Source organism: Dermacentor albipictus, chromosome 10, assembly GCF_038994185.2.
Source record: "Dermacentor albipictus isolate Rhodes 1998 colony chromosome 10, USDA_Dalb.pri_finalv2, whole genome shotgun sequence".
Taxonomy (NCBI): Eukaryota; Metazoa; Arthropoda; class Arachnida; order Ixodida; family Ixodidae; genus Dermacentor; species Dermacentor albipictus.
In genome coordinates, this window is record NC_091830.1 from 94720509 (window position 1) to 94739331 (window position 18823).

The following is an 18823-nucleotide window of genomic DNA, read 5'->3' on the forward strand; positions in this document are numbered from 1 at the left end:
CCTCACTGGCCTGTTCGGAAATGATATGCAATAATTCTGATTTTAGCATTTCCTTGCGTACATCTAGGCCCAGTTCCTCACCAACAATCAACAACTCGTCTCTCAGCAGTGTCCTTAATTCCATGACTGCTGCTTTACTGCCTTGATTCTGCTCTCTAAATCTAGCTAGTAAAACACAACCTAGCTAACACACAACAATCTAGCTTCCCTACTGTTCTAAACAGAACAACCACAAAATGAAGCCTAGAGAGTCAAAGCAAAAACCAAGCACTCACCGCAGATACAGCACCATGTCGCAAAGTCCATCTCACCGCTGTCAGCCAGTTGTCAGGATTGGGGGTTCAATCCCATGGTCCGTGGTCCTTTGCCAAGATTGGAGTTCGGCATGAATTCGAAGGTAGCTGGCCCATGCCGTCGTCCAACTTATTTACGCTGAGATCGTTGATGAAGTGAAGAACTGCTTCTCATCGAGAACGAGGAAGAGGGTTATTTACAGAAATTAAATCAGTCTAACATGACTGCTTGAGAAAAAGAGTAACAGTCCAACATGACTGCATGAGAGAAGTGACTCAGTCTAACATGACTGCTCAAGAGAAGTGTTCTCAGCATTCGCACAACCACAGTTTTTATACACTCGATCCGCCGGTCCTACGACGCGGCGACTGTTCGTTTACTCATCACCAACGCGCCGCTGCTCTGCAGACCAGTTTACGTACACAAAGGCAACCGCGCTCTGATGTCCGACGACGACGTTGTCAGGGTGCCGTTCCGGGAACTATCGACGCCGATCGAGGGTCGCTGGTTGTTCCGTGCCATGCCAAAACGTGAGACGCACCAAAATACGTCGTCCCCACGGCAGTTTGTCCGTGCGTGTCAAATCAGCTCCGCGTTGGGGAACTCCGGAATCATTGTCCACGCACCGAACCAGTTCCGTCACAATGTCGAAGGGGCTGGAGGAAGGCGGCGGATTCCAGCGCAAAGGCCGCTTCTTTGAACGCCTCGCAGCTGCAGCGACGGAGAGGGAGAGGTACGCGTCTTGCACCCCTTGTCGTAATCGGGTGGCAAGGTGGCAATCCTGCTCAGCGGCTCGCCATTCTTGACACTAGTCGCAGAAGTAAGGCCCGCGAGCGTCTAGAATTTAGAAGACCAGCGTATCTGTCAGGAGACAAAGACTGCAGGTGGGCTACGTCACATAGTTATCGAACGACGTGCGCAGTGTTGGGGCAGATGGTAAGATAGTGCGCACGTCACCGCACACAGCGCCTCACGTGCACAGGTTAGAAGCGCGGAGGTTGAACCTGTGTAGGTATGCTACAAAATGTTCGTGCCCGGTAAATAAGTGTCCGAGAAGTTTATTTGGCGGAAACCAATCGGGTATAGTGTGGACACTTGGAACCCAGTGGTAGAGGTGTGTGCTGGTCCGGCCGTTGGGGATGTCTCTCGGCGTCTTCTCCTGCCCCTGATTGGCTCCGCCGCGCGAACGGAGGCGCCGGCGTGCGCCCGGCGCCCCGCCCATACAGTAATCTTTCTAATACTTTGCCGAGTATGGATGTCATGCATATGGATCGGTATGCTTGAGGCGCGTCAGGTGGTTTGCCGGGTTTACCGATGAAAATGCATCTTCCCTTTCTCCATGTCTTAGGGAAATAGCCCATGGTGAGCGCTGTGTTGAAGACGTTTAGCATGAACCGCTGGTGGGTCGTGCAGAGCGCAGCCACTACGTCCGCAGTTAGGCCGTCCGGTCCCGGCGCCGATCCGGCCACCAGTTTGTCCAGCGTCGCTTCAACGTCGCCGGCGGTGAACTGACGGTCCTGTCCGTGCGATTCGTAGGGCTGAGCGTCCTGCTCTCGAATTTCCCTGTGCATGGGCTGGTCTGTTTGGGTGTCGTCCTTGGCTATTAGCGTGTTCAAAAGCAGCTCGGCGGACTGCAGGACACTTTCGGTATAGCTGCCGTCGGGTCGTTTTAGCGGCGGCAAAAGCAGTCAACCCTTTGTTTTGCCGAACGCTGCCTGGAACGGTTCTGTGAATACGGATTTGCGGCTGGAATCGGCGCACCGTTCGCGTGCGTCATTCTCTTTTTCACGCTCAGTTCTTCGGCAGAATTTTACGAGCGCTTCGCTGTACATGCGCCGGTAGACCGGTCGGAGCGCGTCATCTCGGCACCTTTGACATCTGCGCCGCAAGGCCCGTGTTCGCTTCTTTTCCATCTGCGATTCCGGGGTCCACAAACTTTTTCCTGGTTTGTGCGGGAGAACCGGCCTGAGGTGTTTGTTGCGCGCTTTCTATGACTTCATATATTTTGGCGAGTAGCGTGTCGAGCGCCTGTGCCGATCTGACGTCCGCTCCGCTCGCCCGCTCGAGCCATCGAAACTTTTCAATTCCGCTACGAAGTTCTGTATGCCGCACTTGGTGAGACGCTTTTCTTGCACGTTGTTTTCACTGTACAAAACCAGGTCTATTGCACTGTGTTCGGAGAACGTCTCGTCCGATGACACCCGCCACTTATATTCTCGCCGGACGAGTGCAGGGGTCGCCAGTGTCACGTCGATTCAACTTTCGGTGTACATGTTGGAGTAAGTGGGGAGGGTGGGGGATGCCGCGTCGTTGAGCACCACCAACGCGTGCGCCGCCGCAAACTCGATTAAGCGAGAGCCACGGTTGTCGTTTACTCTGGGACTCCGCATGGCGTGTTTGGCGTTCACATGGCCCATGATTAGTATTTCTTGCGTCCGTTCGCCGTCCAAACACGCTGAAATCGCGTCCAGTGTTGGGTACATCGAGCTGTGCGGCGGCGCTTACGCCACGATCAACAGCCATGTGCGTTCCCCTCTCGTGCACCGCACCGCGACCACTCGCCAGGAAATGTACACCCGGAATACGTCGAAGTTCTTCCTGCTGTTCTTCCTGCTCGCCAAAGAATGTGAAATGCGTCAGCAGCTGCGGCCGCACTTTCTTTGTACAAGGCGGGTCAATGATTGCTGCTATTCATATATTTTGTTCGTCCATTCGACGTGTCACGGCCGTTAGTGCGCGCCTGGCGTGGCCCATGTTTATCTGCATTATTCGCATCTCGTCTGGCTGTTGCATTTGACTTTTTGAATGGACGTTCCCATAACGCTCGCCCGTCCTCGAGCGTCCCTCCTCCTTCGTTCCCCCCCTCCCCGTAGCGCCCGCTCTAGTTTGTTTCCCCGTAGTGGGTGCGCGCCTTGAGGCGGGCTACCATTTCCACTTGAACGGGGCATTCGGGGAATCATGTGGGGTGACTCGTGTCGTTCCGGCCCGCCCTGCCGCACTCCGAGCAGCACACGGCCGCGTCCCCCATTCGCACGTTGCACGTTTCGGCCAGGTGGTTGCCGCCGCACTTCATGCACTGCGCTTTGGCCGGGTCCGCCTTGTGCGGGCACGTCGTACGCTCGTGCCCGTACGTCGCACAGAACGTGCACGTCGGCACGTGCATGTCTTCTCGCGCGCACACCGACGTCCAACCGACCGAGAAACGCGGTCTCGACATGATCTTTCGGTATCCCTCTGGGTCAACCTCGGCCACGTACGCGCGCATACCTGCCCTCTCCCTGAACGTGACACGCACCCTGAATTTCTCGAGATCTAGCTCGAGCCCCTGGTAGCGATCGTTAAGCGTTCTGATAAATTCGTCGGGCCCGATGTCGGGATCGACTCCCTAAAACTTCACGTGCGGGTTTCCTTTCTGTGCGACGCGCGTATCGCCTGTTTTAGGTTTTCTAGCGACTGTTTACTATCGGTGAACACGGTCAGCCGGTACCGAGTGTGGCGCGGCGACACGTCCTTGATGTCCTTGGTGCTTGGGGTCGATGTTGCTCTTCAGCAGCCGGAGGCCATCCCGCGCCGGCGTCGCGGTCGCCGCCACCGGTGTCAGCAAGGCGACGTGCGCGTGCGTCGCACCAGGCCTCCCCGCCTCGGCGCTCGCCGCCACACCACCAGGGCCGCCTCGAACCGCGCCGGCAGCGGGCGCGATGCCCACTTTCAACGCGGCCGCGTAATCCATTCGCCCGGCGGGCGCACGCCCCGAGCCATCCGTGCCGCCATAACCCGAGGGCGCGGCAACCTCATCCGCAGGCGCAACTTCGCAATCACGCCCTCCGGAATGACGACTCATTGACGACTTGACTCATTGAGTCGTGACAACTCAATGAGGGCATTGCGGCAGTCACGCCCTCCGCAATGCCCTCCGCAATCACGACTCGCCTCTGCATCTCCGCGGCCTCCCGGGGCGCGCCTCGACCAGCGGGCCCTGTAAGGCAAGGGCCGCGCCACGCTCCGTGGCCGCCTCCGCCCTCAGGTCGGAGCAGAGGGCCACCAGCTCGAACACCTTCGCCATCACGAACTTGCGCGCCTCCACCGAGACCTTGTTCGCCGGCAGCGTGCAGAAAGTGAGGACCTCCTCCTCGAGTTCCCTCACACGCCTCTGGGTCCGGCTCCCCGAGGTCCGACGGAAGCGCGACAGCCACGGCCGTGCCCTCCGAGACGGAAGAGAGCACCTACTCCTCCTCGCCGCCGGCGGGAGGGCTGGTTGTCTGTCGTCGCCGGCAACTGATCAACTAGGTCGCAGAAATGCGCGATCGCCGCGTCCCCGTCCTCCGAGAAGTCCGATCCCCGGGAGCGGGGCGAATCCTCGGCGGCCGGAGGCCGCGTGGGGGATGGGGACGGCGAAACGTTATGCGCCTTGCGCGTGGTCGGCAGGGCCAGGCTCAAAAGGTACGAGCCATGGCCATATTGGGCCCGGCGGCCGGTGGCAAAGAGAGCTCTCGAAAAAATAAGAAATAAGGCCTTTTTTCTCGGTTTTTCGCGTCGAATCGGTTCCCTACACGTTTAAAAATAACCCCCAGGTAAAATTTCGAGAAACCGTATCAAAATACCTGATTTCTCGGCAAAAATGCAGGAGAGCGATCCGTGGGCCCAACCTAGCAGTTGCACGAGCCGCTCGTGCAACTGCACTTCATTGCGGTGATTTACCTCTGATCCGCTGACCTGACCTACGATTTGATTCTTCTGACCTTTCTTTGACATATTTCAATATCCGTCCCACCGGTCAGAAGCTTGTTCGATCTGCAGATGCGCTAAGGTTAGTTGTGGGAAGAATGGGTTTGGGGTGCTAGATACCCGAAAAGCCAAACAAGTGCTAAGCGGTGACAACAACCAATTTCTATTCCGGGGTTCCTCCCGTGTCCACTTTAGTTAAAAACTTATGGCGTCACCAGAAGGGCTTTGCGTGCCGGAACCTTTGCTTTAATATCGACGTCAAACCGCAGGGCACCCAACTAACGCTGCAAACACACTTCACATGCTCTGTGAGCAGGGCAGCAACATTCAACACCCAAGCGACAGCGCGAAGCATTGAACAAAGTGAACAGATATGCAAGTGAGTAATGCAAGACACTGACGGAAGAAATTGGTACATAAGAAGCCGATCAACGAGTTAGCGGTAAGAGGGAAAATAGAGGAATTCCGGATCAAGCTACAGAACAGGTATTCGGCTTTAACTCAGGGAGAGGACCTTAGTGTTCAAGATATTAACGACAATCCTATGGGCATCATTAAGGAGTGTGCAGTAGAAGTCGGTGGTAGCTCGTTTAGACAGGATGCCAGTAAGCTATCGCAGGAGACGAAAGACCTTTTCAAGAAGCGCCAATGTAGGAAAGCCTCTAACCCTACAGCTAGAATAGAACAGGCAGAACTTTCCAAATTAATCAACAAGCGTGAGACAGCTAACATAAGGACGTATAATATGGATAGAATTGAACAGGCTCTCACTAACAGAGGAAGCCTAAAAGCAGTGAAGAAGAAACTAGGAATAGGCAAGGATCAGATGTATGCGTCAGCAGACAAAGCAGGCAATTTCATTAATAATATGGATGAGATAGTTCAAGTGGCTGAGGAGTTCTATAGAGATTTGTGCTGTACCAGTGGCACCCACAACGATAATGGAAGAGAGAATAGTCTAGAGCAATTTCAAATCCCACAAGTAACGCCGGAAGAAGTAAAGAAAGTCTTGGGAACTATGCAAAGGGGGAAGGCAGCTGGGGAGGATCAGTTCATAGAAAAGTGTATAACAGCAATGTCTTAACCGTACTCACGTGCGGGGCAGAATCCTGGAGGCTTACGAAAAGGGCTCTACTTAAATTGAGGACGACGCAACGAGCCATGGAAAGAAGAATGATAGGTGTAACGTTAGGGGATAAGAAAAGAGCCGATTGGGTGAGGGAACAAACGCGAGTTAATGACATCTTAGTTGAAATGAAGAAAAAAAAATGGGCACGAGCAGGCCATGTAATGAGGAGGGAAGATAACCGATGGTCATTAAGGGTTACGAACTGGATTGCAAGGGAAGGGAAGCGTAGCAGGGGACGTCATAAAGTTAGGTGGGAGGATGAGATTGAGAAGTTTGCAGGGACAACATGGCCACAATTAGTACATGACCGGGGTAGTTGGAGAAGTATGGGAGAAGCCTTTGCCCTGCAGTGGGCTTAACCAGGCTGCTGCTGATGATGATGAGTGCAAGACAGCCACACACTCTCTATGATTTTGAGGGCGGGCAAGCCCATGTATCGCGGGGCTTGGTGTAATGATGCAGTCCGTCAGGCGTTCATATTGACTTGCTTCGGAGAGTACACTGTCCTGGAAGCCTTTGTGCGACAGGCGAAAACGCCAACTCAAGGACCTAAAAACGCACTAGCAATAGAGTGTTATTTAAAAGTCACCCTGCGTGCTTTTCAGCACGCATGAAAGAAAAAGTAGTAATTCAAATGCAGCACCGGTGTAGCAGGCAGCCGGCAGATTAGGCCATGCGCAAAGTGACTGGGAGCTCCTTTCCTGTGGCTGCCCGTAAGTGTTCTCCCCGCCCAGTGAAGCAGTTTCGTATCGCCTCTAGATGGTTATTTTAACATCACACAAATTCGCAGTAACAATATATAATTCAATTATCTGCGGTAAAAGTGAAACAGACAGTTTCACCAATCATACCGCTCATAATTAGACCATGATTTATTTGTACACACTGAAGTCAATTGCAACACACCATTGAATTACCGCCGTGTGGCTTTTTAGCTATTTTTGCAAAGGGGAACGCAGAAGCGTTGCGGAAAAAGGACACGTGGGCAGGAAAGACGCTCACTTGCAACTAAGTATATTTTCAGAGAGAAACGACCAGGAACGTTCTTGCGCATGCGCTGCTATCGAGAATCGCTAAAAATGTTGACATTTTTTTTATATTTAGAAATCACGTCAGAACAGGGCATGGGTCAATACATAAATAACGACAGCTGGTGTATAGGTGATAGCAACAACGGCACGTGGTTGTGGCCTGGCAGAAACCATTAAAAAAAATGGCTGTGGCTTAGCTAAGGTTAAGCCCAGGATGCGAAGCATACTAGCCTTTATTTTAACGCGACAGCGTTAAGGAGCTCGTGTCGCAGAAAAGCCGGTGTCGTCGGTGTCGGCTCAGGCGTGCGGCGCTTGAAACTAACCCTCTGGTTCTCCTAGAGAGGGAGGCTCTTCAAAATTGTCTTGGTTTACCAAAATTTGCAGCGAACAATGTTTTCTATTAGGAAGCGCGACTGCTTACTCTTCCCTGCCAATTTCGCATTCGAAATGTAAGTACGTATTTAAACAGTAATGATTCTCATTTGAGACGACCACAATTACTTTCAATTCGTGAAATGAGCGCATTTTTCTATAAGCATTCGTCCCGCTTAAATATACGCCAGGTTTTGTCTCTAAGAGCTGAGCTACATCCACTAAACGTTCATAAAGGCGAGATAATTTGGTAGCCATACCCTTGCAATACGCTTGTTGTATGAATAGAACAACCGAACCCAGGCCCTCAGTCCCCAGTAGCTGCGAAGCAACTGACCACGGCAGTGGTCAGACCTGTGACGCAGCTGAGAGTGCCAAGAATCCCTGGGACCGAACAGGCCGCCATTGGAACCTGAACCAGGCAACGCTAAACGCTAGAACGTTGTATAGTGAGGTGGGTCTAGCAGTGCTATTGGGGGAATTATAGGGCAGTAAATTGGATATAACAGGGCTCAGTGAAGTTAGGACAAAAGAAGCATAAACAGTGCTAAAAAGCGGGCACGTCCTGTGCTACCGGGGCTTAGCGAAGAGACGAGAACTAGGAGTCGGATTACTTATTAATAAAGATATATAGCAGATAACATACAAGAATTCTATAGCATTAAAGGGATGGTGGCAGGCCTTGTGAAACTTAATAAGACGTACAAATTTAAGGTCGTACAGGTATACGCTGCTACATCCGGTCATGGTGACCGGGAAATCGAAAATTTCTCTGAAGACTTGGTAAAGTCAAAACAAAATAAACTATACTGATGGGCGATTTCAATGCCAGCGTAGGCAAGAAGCAGGCTGGAGACAAGTCAGTGCGGGAATATGGGATAGGCTCTTGAAATGGCGGGGGAGAGTTATTACTAGAGTTGGCAGAACATAATGATGTGCGCATAACAAATAGCTTCTTCCACAAGCGGGATAGCCGAAAGTGGATGCGGAGGAGCCCGAATAGCGAGACTAAAAATGAAATACACCCTATACTCTGAGCTAACTCTGGCATCATACAAGATGGGGACGTGATCGGCAACGTGCGCTGATGTGACCATAGGGTGGTGAGAACTTTAATTAGCCTAGACTTGAGGAGGGAACGGAAGAAATTGGTACAAAAGAAGCCGATCAATGAGTTAGCGGTAAGAGGGAAAATAGAGGAATTCCGGATCAAGCTATGCAACAGGTATTCGGCTTTAACTCAGGAAGAGAACCTTAGTGTTGAAGCAATGAACGTCAATTTTATGGGAACCATTAAGAAGTGTGCAACAGAAGTCGGTGGTAACTACGTTAAACAGAATACCGGTAAACTATCGCAGGAGGCAAAATATCTCAATAAGAAACACCAATGTATGAAAGCCTCTAATCCTACGGTTAGAATAGAACTGGTAGAACCTTCCAAATTAATCAACAAGCGTAAGACAGCTGACATAAGGAAGTATATTGTGGATAGAATTGAACATTCTCTCAGGAACGGAGGAATCCTAAAAGCAGTCAACAACAAACTAGTAATAGGCAACAATCAGAACTAGGCATGCGTTAAGAGACAAAGCCAGCAATATCATCACTAATATGTATGAGATACTTCAATTGACTGAGGAGTTCTATAGAGATTTATACAGTACCAGTATACAGTACCCACGACGATAATGGAAAAGAGAATATTCTAGAGGAATTTGAAATCTCACAAGTAACGCCGGAAGAAGTAAAGAAAGCCTTGGGAGCTATGCAAAGGGGGAAGGCAGCTGGGTAGGATTAGGTAAGAGCAGATTTGTTGAAGGATGGTGGGCAGATTGTTCTAGGAAAACTGGCCAACCTGTATACGCAATGCCTCATGACCTCGAGCGTACTGGAATCTTGGAAGAACGCTAACATAATCCTAACCTATACGAAAGGGGACGCCAAAGACTTGAAAAATTGTAGACGGATCAGTTTACTGTCCGTTGGTACAAGATATTTACTAAGGTAATCACAAATATAATCAGGAACACCTTAGACATCTTTCAACTAAAGGACCAGGCAGGATCTTCGTAAAGGCTACTCAAAAGTAGACAATATTCACACTATCAATCAGGTGATAAAGTAATGTGCGAAATATAGCCAACCCTTATATATAGCTTTCGTTGATGACGAGAAGGCATTTGATTCATTAAAAACCTCAAGAGTCATGGAGGCATTACGAAATCAGGGTGTAGACGAGCCATATGTAAAGATACTGAAACATATCTATAACGGCTCCACAGCTACCTTAGTCCTCCATAAAGCAAGCAACAAAATCCCAATAAAGAAAGGCGTCAGGCAAGGAGATACGATATTTCCAATGCTATTGACAGCGTGTTTACAGGAGGTATTCAGAGACCTGGATTGGGAAGAATTGGGGATAAAAGTTAATGGAGAATACCTTAGTAACTTGCGATTCGCTGATGATATTGCCTTGCTTAGTAACTCAGGGGACCAATTGCAATGCATGCTCACTGACCTGGAGAGGCAAAGCAGAAGGGTGGGTCTAAAAATTATTCTGCAGAAAACTAAAGTAATGCTTAACAGTCTCGGGAGAGAACAGCAATTTACAATAGGCAGCGAGGCACTGGAAGTCGTAAGGGAATACATCTACTTAGGGCAGGTAGTGACTGCGGATCCGGATCATGAGACAGAAATAATCAGAAGAATAAGAATGGGCTGTGGTGCGATCGGCAGGCATTCCCAGATCATGAACAGCAGGTTGTCATTATCCCTCAAGAGAAAAATGTATAACAGCTGTGTCTTACCAGTACTCACGTACGAGGAAGAAACCTGAAGGCTTACGAAGATGGTTCTGCTTAAATTGAGAACGACGCAACGAGCTATAAAAAGAAGAACGATGCGTGTAACGTTAAGGGATAAGAAAAGGGCAGACTGGGTGAGGGAAGAAACGTGAGATAATGCGATCTTAGTAGAAATTAAGAAAAAAATTAGCATGGGCCGGACATGTGATTAGAAGGGAAGATCACCGATGATCATTAAGCGTTACAGACTGGATTTCAAAGGAAAGGAAGCGTAGCAGGGGGCGGCAGAAAGTGAGCTGGGCGGATGTGATTTTTTCAGGGACAACATGGCCACAATAAGCAATGACTGGGGCAGTTGTGGAAGTAGAGGAAAGGCCCTTACCCTGCAGTGGGCGTAACCAGGCTGATGATGATGATGATGATGACCCTTGCCTTATAGAAAGATTAAACTTGATGATCACATTTCCATCAATTGCTGAACTCCTGCCCCATACATATTTATACGTCATGCTAAAAGGCCATCTAACGCAATTGGCAATAGATTATGTGATCGTTACTGCTGCATCAATGAATCATGCGATAGACGGTGTGGGCACTTTTTCTCCGAGTCTCTCTCCTAGTCATATGCATTGCGCCTTCCGGATATCAGGTCCATATTTTTTGCTGAACTATCAGCCGTTATCTCAGCTCATCGAAAATATCCTTCAAACTATCCTACATCAGTTATAGTGACTGATTCACTGTCAGTACGCACAGCACTCACTTCATTTTCAAACGCTGTTGTAACCAATGCATTAAAATCCCTAATCCCCTCAAACATAAGCCTCATGAAGTTCGTATGACTTCCAGGCCATCGCGGTATATCTTTAAACGAAATGGGAGACACACTTGCGCGGACGTCCCTTGATAGACCTGTTATGTCCGTTATAGCTAGTTCGGCTTATGTCACTGCGACTAGGTTTAGAAGTTTTTCATTTTTCCAAGATTGCACAAAACTGAAAATCGAAACGTTGGAATTTCTCGATTGTCCTTTTCATGGAGGAATAATGGGTGTCCCGCACGTAAATGATAAAACTCGATATGAATATTACAATGCCGCATTCCACCAGCAAGTTTTTACCCATACAGGTCTGGTCTGGGACTGTTCCCTCGGTGTCCTACCTGCCACGACCCCGAAAGCATGTATCATTTTACAATAGTATGCCGTCGATTTAGAAATCACAGGAAGAAAGTAGAATTTTCATTTCGAAACCTCCGGGTCTTATTATTTGGACTTCAACCACTGCAACACTTTCGCTAATTAAATGCTTCTCCAAATAAATCTGCAAATCCTGCAAATCAATAATTGGATATATGATTAGGTCGTTGGTTGTGTCTTCGAAATTATACTAATACCACCCAAAAAAGCACTCAAAAGTTGCTCTTTATGAATTAGAAATGCTTGTTCTATTTCTATATCTACCACGTAAATCTATTCCTTAATTAACATGAACGTTATATGTAACCCTAATTTACTTTTCCCTTTAGGTTTTCCTCTCTCTCCTTCTCTTTCACCTTTAACCGCCGGCTTGGCCAACCCCCCGTGGAGGGTAAGCGCCAAAAGTTTGGACCAAGCAAGCAAGCATAGTGACATATCAATAAAGATTTCCTTAGCGAACGCTATCTCGGGATGACTATAAGTACCATATGATGGCGCACGAAAACCAAAGGTACCATTGAAAGGTAAATGGTATTCAGGGGCGATAATCTCCAGCACTCATATCCGGTGGTGCACCATCTTCAGGATAGTTCGTGCGTCTCTACAACGGACGTGTCAAAGTAGACGAACAAAAATTGTCTGACGCTATTAGCGCCAGAAGCTGGAATAACCGCGTGCTGCATTTGTCACGGAGGAGAATGCGATGCGGCGGCCATGGTGTAAATGCAGCGGCAGTAAATGCATGTATGCAATGCTACCAGAGCAAAATGGGCGAAGCTTTATCACGGCCGTAATCCGGCCTGTGTGGCCGTGAGTGGTTTTAGCCGTGAGTTTCATCATCACCGTCATCATCATCATCACCCTGGCTATGCCCACTGCAGGGCGAAGGTCTCTCCCATACTTCTCCAACTACCCCGGTCATATACTAATTGTGGCCATGTTGTCCCTGCAAACTTCTTAATCTCTTCCACCCACCTAACTTTCTGCCGCCCTCTGCTACACTTCCCTTCCCTTGGAATCCATTCCGTAACCCTTAATGACCATCGGTTATCTTCCCTGCTCATTAGGTGTCCTGCCCATGCCCGTTTCTTTTTCTTGATTTCAACTAAGATATCATTAACTCGCGTTTGTTCCCTCACCCAATCTGCTCTCTTCTTATCCCTTAACGTTACACCTATCATTCTTCTTTCCATAGCTTGTTGCCTCGTCCTCAATTTAAGTAGAACCCTTTTCGTAAGCCTTGCGGTTACTCTACACTTAGCACATGGCGCCTCTAGCCCGGCCGTGCCAAGCCTCAGCTACTTATAATGTTTTACTACAGAAGACTATAGTTATCAGATCGGTTTCAACCGTCGACCAGTCTGGCGCTACCAGCGAGTCAGGCGGCTGCCGGTGAAGTCGGATGCATCATGCCGGAGGCGCGACGATCGCTAAAACTTTACCTTCAGCATCAAACGTAATCCGCAGCAGCGTCATGGTCAGTTTGTTGCCTCATCTGTACCGGGCAAGTGCGGGGCGAGCGAGCGCTCCATTTTATGCCGAAGGGGCAAACACAACAAGCTCGCTTCAATGAACTCGAACAGCCTGCTGCTGGTCGGCCAAGCTAGCACGCGATGCACCTTGTTCCAGCTGCTGTGGTTTGTATTAGGACATGTTCGATTCCTGCGCCATACACAAAAGAACGTAGAGCATCCAATTTTCGCCAATGTAGTATAACTGCGCCACGCGTTGATCGCGTCTGCGTTAAGCCTTACTATACCGAACCTCTAGCTTGGCCAGGTTCCAATGCGCTCTTCTTCGAGCGGAGGTAGAACGCACCGAGGCCTTGATAATGAACGTCGACAACCAGATAGTGGAAAGAGGCGCCGGTCCTGTCGCTTGTGTTCTTCTTCTGTCCTGGTCTATTGCGCCTTGCTCTTCACTCATTCAAGCATGAACCAACGAGGCCAAGCAAGAGTTTTACTGGAGAAAAAAAGGTTGGACTCACAGAATACTTCGAAAGAAAAGAAATTCGCGGGCGCACAACTAGGCTATCGCCGCTGACGAAGCAGCTATCAAAGTATACTAACTCTGTGGCAAGACGACGTGCGACACCTGTTCGCTGATACACCGGAACTGCATACAAGGAAGGAAACCAGACAGCACGGGTGCTGTTTTTCTGCATTCTTCACTGTGCTTCACTTCCGCCGGGCGGTGATGGCGGCGTTAGTTTTGCAGTTTCGGTATGAAAAACTTTAGTTTTTGAGAGTTCATTGTGGCGCATTGACCTGTATTTTAGGCGTAAAATTTTGCCCCCAGGCTACTGGATGTCTAGATTATCTGAAATGGGGCTTTTTACGTGGTTGATAATTTTGTTAAAGTTGGCCTTTAAGGAGTTAGAACGGTTCCGAGACCATGGCGTTTAGATATGATCTCGAGGAGAGAAAACGCCGTTCTCTCTCGCTGTTCCAGAACCAGCATTCCGTTATTCCCCTTTCCCTTGCCCAAAACCTTTCAGCACTGCTTCCTATAAATGCAGCTGATATAAAAACGCTTGGGTGCAGTCAATCGGACAACTAAGAACAACAAAAAAAGTTTTAAAAAAACAGCGCAGCCCCAGGTTTGTTACTGACTGTTGTGACTGTGTGGTGTATAAGATTCCCCAGTCATGCAAGCGTTCCTATATCGGCCAAACGGGGAGTTGCATGAATGACCGCATGCGTGAGCACTCAAACTTCAAAAACGAGCTAAAGATACTCAGTTATCACTGCATTGCAATGAATGCGGCTGCAAGCCGTCTTTAAAAGATGTGACCTACCTGTCAAAATACCGCGATGACCGCGCACGCCTTATTTGCGAAGCTTTCCGCATTCATGTTAGTGGCGAAGCATGTGTAAGCCTTCCCTATATTTATCTCCTTCCGAAGGAGATTGCCTTCCTATCGCATTAATTGCAATACCCCCTGCGCATGCTCAATTCTGTTGATTTTATGGGTTGAGATAGCGACGAAGTAGATATATGCTGATCGAAAAAATAAAGATACTTTGGTTGCTAGTCAGCGCTGTTCTCTGTGCGAATAAAGGGAAAATCAGACATCCATCCGCTCGTAGCAATTGCTACGAACGGGTGGATGTCTGATTTTCCCTTTATTCATTACTTCTCTCCACCTCGCGGGTTTCCGCAGAACTACTACGTCAAACACTTGCATTTGCTTCGTGTTGTCGACAAATTCGACTGCGCCCTGCCATCTGCTAGCCGCCTGGTTAGCTCGGATGGTAGAGCGGCTGCCCCGGAAAGGCGGTGGTCCCGGATTTGAGTCCCGGACCTGAACGAATTTTTCTTCAACTCTGAGGCCTTTCTTTCGAGGAACCCGTGTGGGTTTCCTTGGTAGCAATTGTTACGAACGGGTGGATGTCTGATTTTCCCTTTATTCATTACTTCACTTTGCGGGTTTCCCCAGAACTACTACGTCAAACACTTGATCCCGGCCACGGCGGCCGCATTTCGATGGGGGCGAAATGCGAAAACACCCGTGTACTTAGATTTAGGTGCACGTTAAACAACCCCAGGTGGTCGAAATTTCCGGAGTCCCCCACTACGGCGTGCCTCATAATCAGAAAGTGGTTTTGGCACGTAAAACCCCAAAATTGAATTTAATTTAAACACTTGTTCTCTGTGTCCCTTCACTCGTCCTGTTGCTTAGTGCTGTTTTTAATGCTCGCAATGCGCATGCTTTCGATGCTTCGAAGGCAATCGCGATGATTACATAGGCTGAGTCTGTGCCACAACTGACAGCGGCGAATTCTTTCAATGAAAAACACGGCATTGAACGGCAAGAACCATAATAGCGAACGTTGGAGCAGCTAAGCCTAACATTGCCGCGTTGGTTGCTTCGGCTGCCAGCGGATCTGCGGGCGTGAACGCTGGTTCAAGGTGGCGAGATAAGCAGAACAGCGGTCTTGCATTTGATTAATGCCGTTTCGGACCTGCGGTCGTTTCAAAGGTCCGGAAAATTGGGCAGCGGAGGTTTCTCGGGTCTGAAATTACAGACGTTCTGATACATTGACTCTATGGGGCACGTGGTGGTGCCACGAAGCCGCCAGCTTTATCGGACATTTCACAAAAATCGGGCGTCCGGAAAATCGGTCGTTCACTGTACACCTGCAACTGCTCCAGCTGACGAGACGGCGTAAGACAATTTGTTACGATTCCTGTCTGTTACTCGAGCCAGCAGTAGGGCGAATTTCATTCCCTTTCAATGAACTGATAGCTAATTTGCCTAGATTGAAGCACAATTTCATTGAGTTTTCGCTTAATTTTTCCAGACTATTCAAAATCCCTGAGAATTGCCGCTTTTCGCGCTTGGTAGACAACCTGCACGTACGACTTCAGCGGCACAGGAGACGAGGGATTTCAGGTGTTTCTTTTCACAGGGCTTGTTCTTCTTATGCCTTCTTATGTTCTTATGTTTTTTGGAATGTTTGATGTGAGGCCACTTGCACGTGCCGTTGCGGCTATCACCCACAAAAACCATCATTATTGATCTAGTGATGCATGCTCCGTTGTTCGGCGACTTTTATATACAAAAAAAGTTATCCTTTTCACTATTTTCGTAGGCGGCGCATGCGCTATAGCGTTCCTGGTGGTTTGTCCTGAAAATATATTTAGTTGCTAGTGAGCTGGTTTCCAGCCCACGTGCCCTTTTTCGTCTACGCTCCTTCGCTCCCCTTTGGAAAAATGATTGGAAAGCAACAAGCCCAGCAGCTTGCTATTCTATACCATATTCTTTTATATATTATTTAAAGTTAACCAATCTTGCAAGTACATTTTGCAAAACGCAGTGGAGAGGGGATATATCAAGCAAACAAATATGATTCCACACAAAGCCGACGGCTAGAATACCACTGCGTGTCTCATCGAATATATGGGAAACGACTGATATCATCTTTACGCTATCCGAATTGAAGGTGCATGAAAAGCGAAATAATATTATCTCACCGTCTCACGAGCAACGTAAGCATCGCCTGCTTATGTGCCGTAACTTCTGTTGAGACACGTGACTTTTCATACATGCGCTTCGAAATAGTTGTTCTAGCGCCATGTCTAGAACAGACCGAGCAAGGAAGGGTACGGTGGCACCAACGATCTGCTCGAACGCTCGGAACCACAAATCCACGGTGGGAACGACATATCAATATGCAAGGAGATGGTGATCAAGTACACGCAGTCTTCGAAGATGATGCGCCCATACAAGCGAAATCATTGTCAAGGACGCAGGCAAGTGCCGGTACTTTGCTGTCTGTAGCTTTCTCGGCGACGTTGACTAGTTTTCTTGTCAGGACCACTTTTTGGGGTCGGTAGGCTAGCAATGTTGTGCCGGCTTTCCTGACATGCATAATTTCCTGTGTTCAGGGAATGCGTCCCATGAACATTGCTTATTTTGACTACTAATAACCAATACATCGTCCCCGTAACTGTAGCGCCTGAGATCTCAAGCCTGCAATATGTCATAGCGTTTCTATGAAAGTTGCACCACGTACTTAAAAATGCAGGGCGATGTCTTCGCAATCTTCCTTACTGACTGATCCTTACTGACTGATTACGTGGAACCTTTTCTGAAATTGGACAGAAAATGGGTGCCCGGCCTTCAATAAAGGAATACGCGTGGCCATGCAGTGTGCGACTTTACGACACCTTTGTAAAGCTGTCAAGCATGTGCAATGGGTTTTCTCATTTGCAGTGTACCGGTGAAGCACACCCGCAATTACGTGCTTAAGGTCACTTAGAGTATGTCTTTTACAGTACGAATATACATGGCCGTTTTCTTTAACTTTCCTGCATGCGAAAACTGGCCCTACACGTCACAACTGCTATTTCTGTCGAGGTTGCTGTGTCATTTGCCACTTCGTGTTATATTTTAGTATAGGCATGTATAGACTCTCAGCACAGCCACCGGCTTATCGTACTTGGTGCTGAGTGTCTGTGTGCTGACGGCGCGATGTTCTCTTATGCTTTTTGATGTTACAGCAAAAGTTTTCTTTTTCGCCTTTTACACGTCAATACTTGGTTCACAACAGGCAGAAATAAACACCACAATTGGCCGCAGCAGTAGTTTATTAACGATCAAAAGGCACCTTTACCTCATAGTTTACTTAGCAATATTTCCTCCCTACGCTGCACCGCGATCATTAGTCATACGTAGTATGTTCACGTAGGGATAGCTTGTGCCCATAGGAATGCAAACATGCCTTCGTGGTAGCAGTTCAACATATCTATCGTCGCAGCATCGAAGCATTTGTTTCTCCTTACTACAAAATTTCCTTTTATTTACGAGAAATTGCCCCTTTAGCTAGAGCGGACTACACATCTCTAGATGTAGGGAAATATTCCTGTGTTGGTAGCACGGGTTGCTGGGCAATACGGCTCCCACTTACTGTGAGAACGACGCCACCGGATAGGAATTAGCGCAGCGACTATTTCTTCCAGAGAACTGCCGCCGTCTATGCACGGTGACATTTTCTGTGCTGTTAAAGAAATTCTAATAAAATAATAAAATATGCGTGCTTTTACCATTTACGGGCTTCTTAAAGAACCTGCAGTGGTCAACATTGTTTCAGTCTTTACATCGTCGCTCAACCAAACTGTTACTGCAGGGCGATGAAGAATTCACCAACAGGTGGCTTCCAACTTTCAGCTTCACAGCCGTTTCTGCAGAATAAAATAAACTAGTAATGGAGGCACTGCAAATGCTTGAAGCCATGTAATGCCTGCTGCACTTTGTTCACCAATTTCCTTTTGTTGCTCCAGAACAGCGCATATGTTTCCTCTCCAGGGCTCAGACAGTACACAGGAGAGAAACGTAGGCGGCGCCTCCAATGCACCGGATGACGGTAGGCTATCTCCGCAGCAGGCGACAGAGGATGACGCCTCAGACGCTGTTGCGAATGGACGAATGCATATCGCAGGCCTGAGTTTGGAACGCTTGGTTGGCGCACATACACGAAGGATGATGCTCGGCCAGCAAAACGAAGCAATCATAAGGGTGCGCGTTCTTCCAGACCTCAAAGTCTTGGATCAAAGGACCTGCCGCCTTAAGCTAATGCTTGCCGATGATGAAGCCGGAGTGCCGGAAGGAACACGTAAGTAGTGGAAAACCAACCAATTGCATTAACAATGCTCCAGACATCTAGCAATGTTGAACGACTTTACAAAGTTAGAGTGCCGTTAATTGGGATGTTTGCGTACTTCTTTGTTTCATTCGCATGTGCTACACGCACCTCCGAGAGGAAAT

At 48.7% G+C, this 18823-nt stretch overlaps 1 protein-coding gene across 1 annotated transcript in view; it reads left to right on the plus strand.

Annotated features, from left to right (window-relative positions):
- The first annotated feature begins 16619 nt into the window (after positions 1 to 16619).
- Positions 16620 to 18823, plus strand: part of LOC135909546 (uncharacterized) — a 53861-nt gene continuing 51657 nt past the window's right edge. Inside the window, exons 1-2 of the mRNA XM_070527333.1 lie at positions 16620 to 16809; positions 18365 to 18671. Coding sequence (XP_070383434.1) covers positions 18642 to 18671 — 30 coding nt within the window. The 5' untranslated portion in view covers positions 16620 to 16809; positions 18365 to 18641. The remainder of the gene's footprint in view (positions 16810 to 18364; positions 18672 to 18823) is intronic.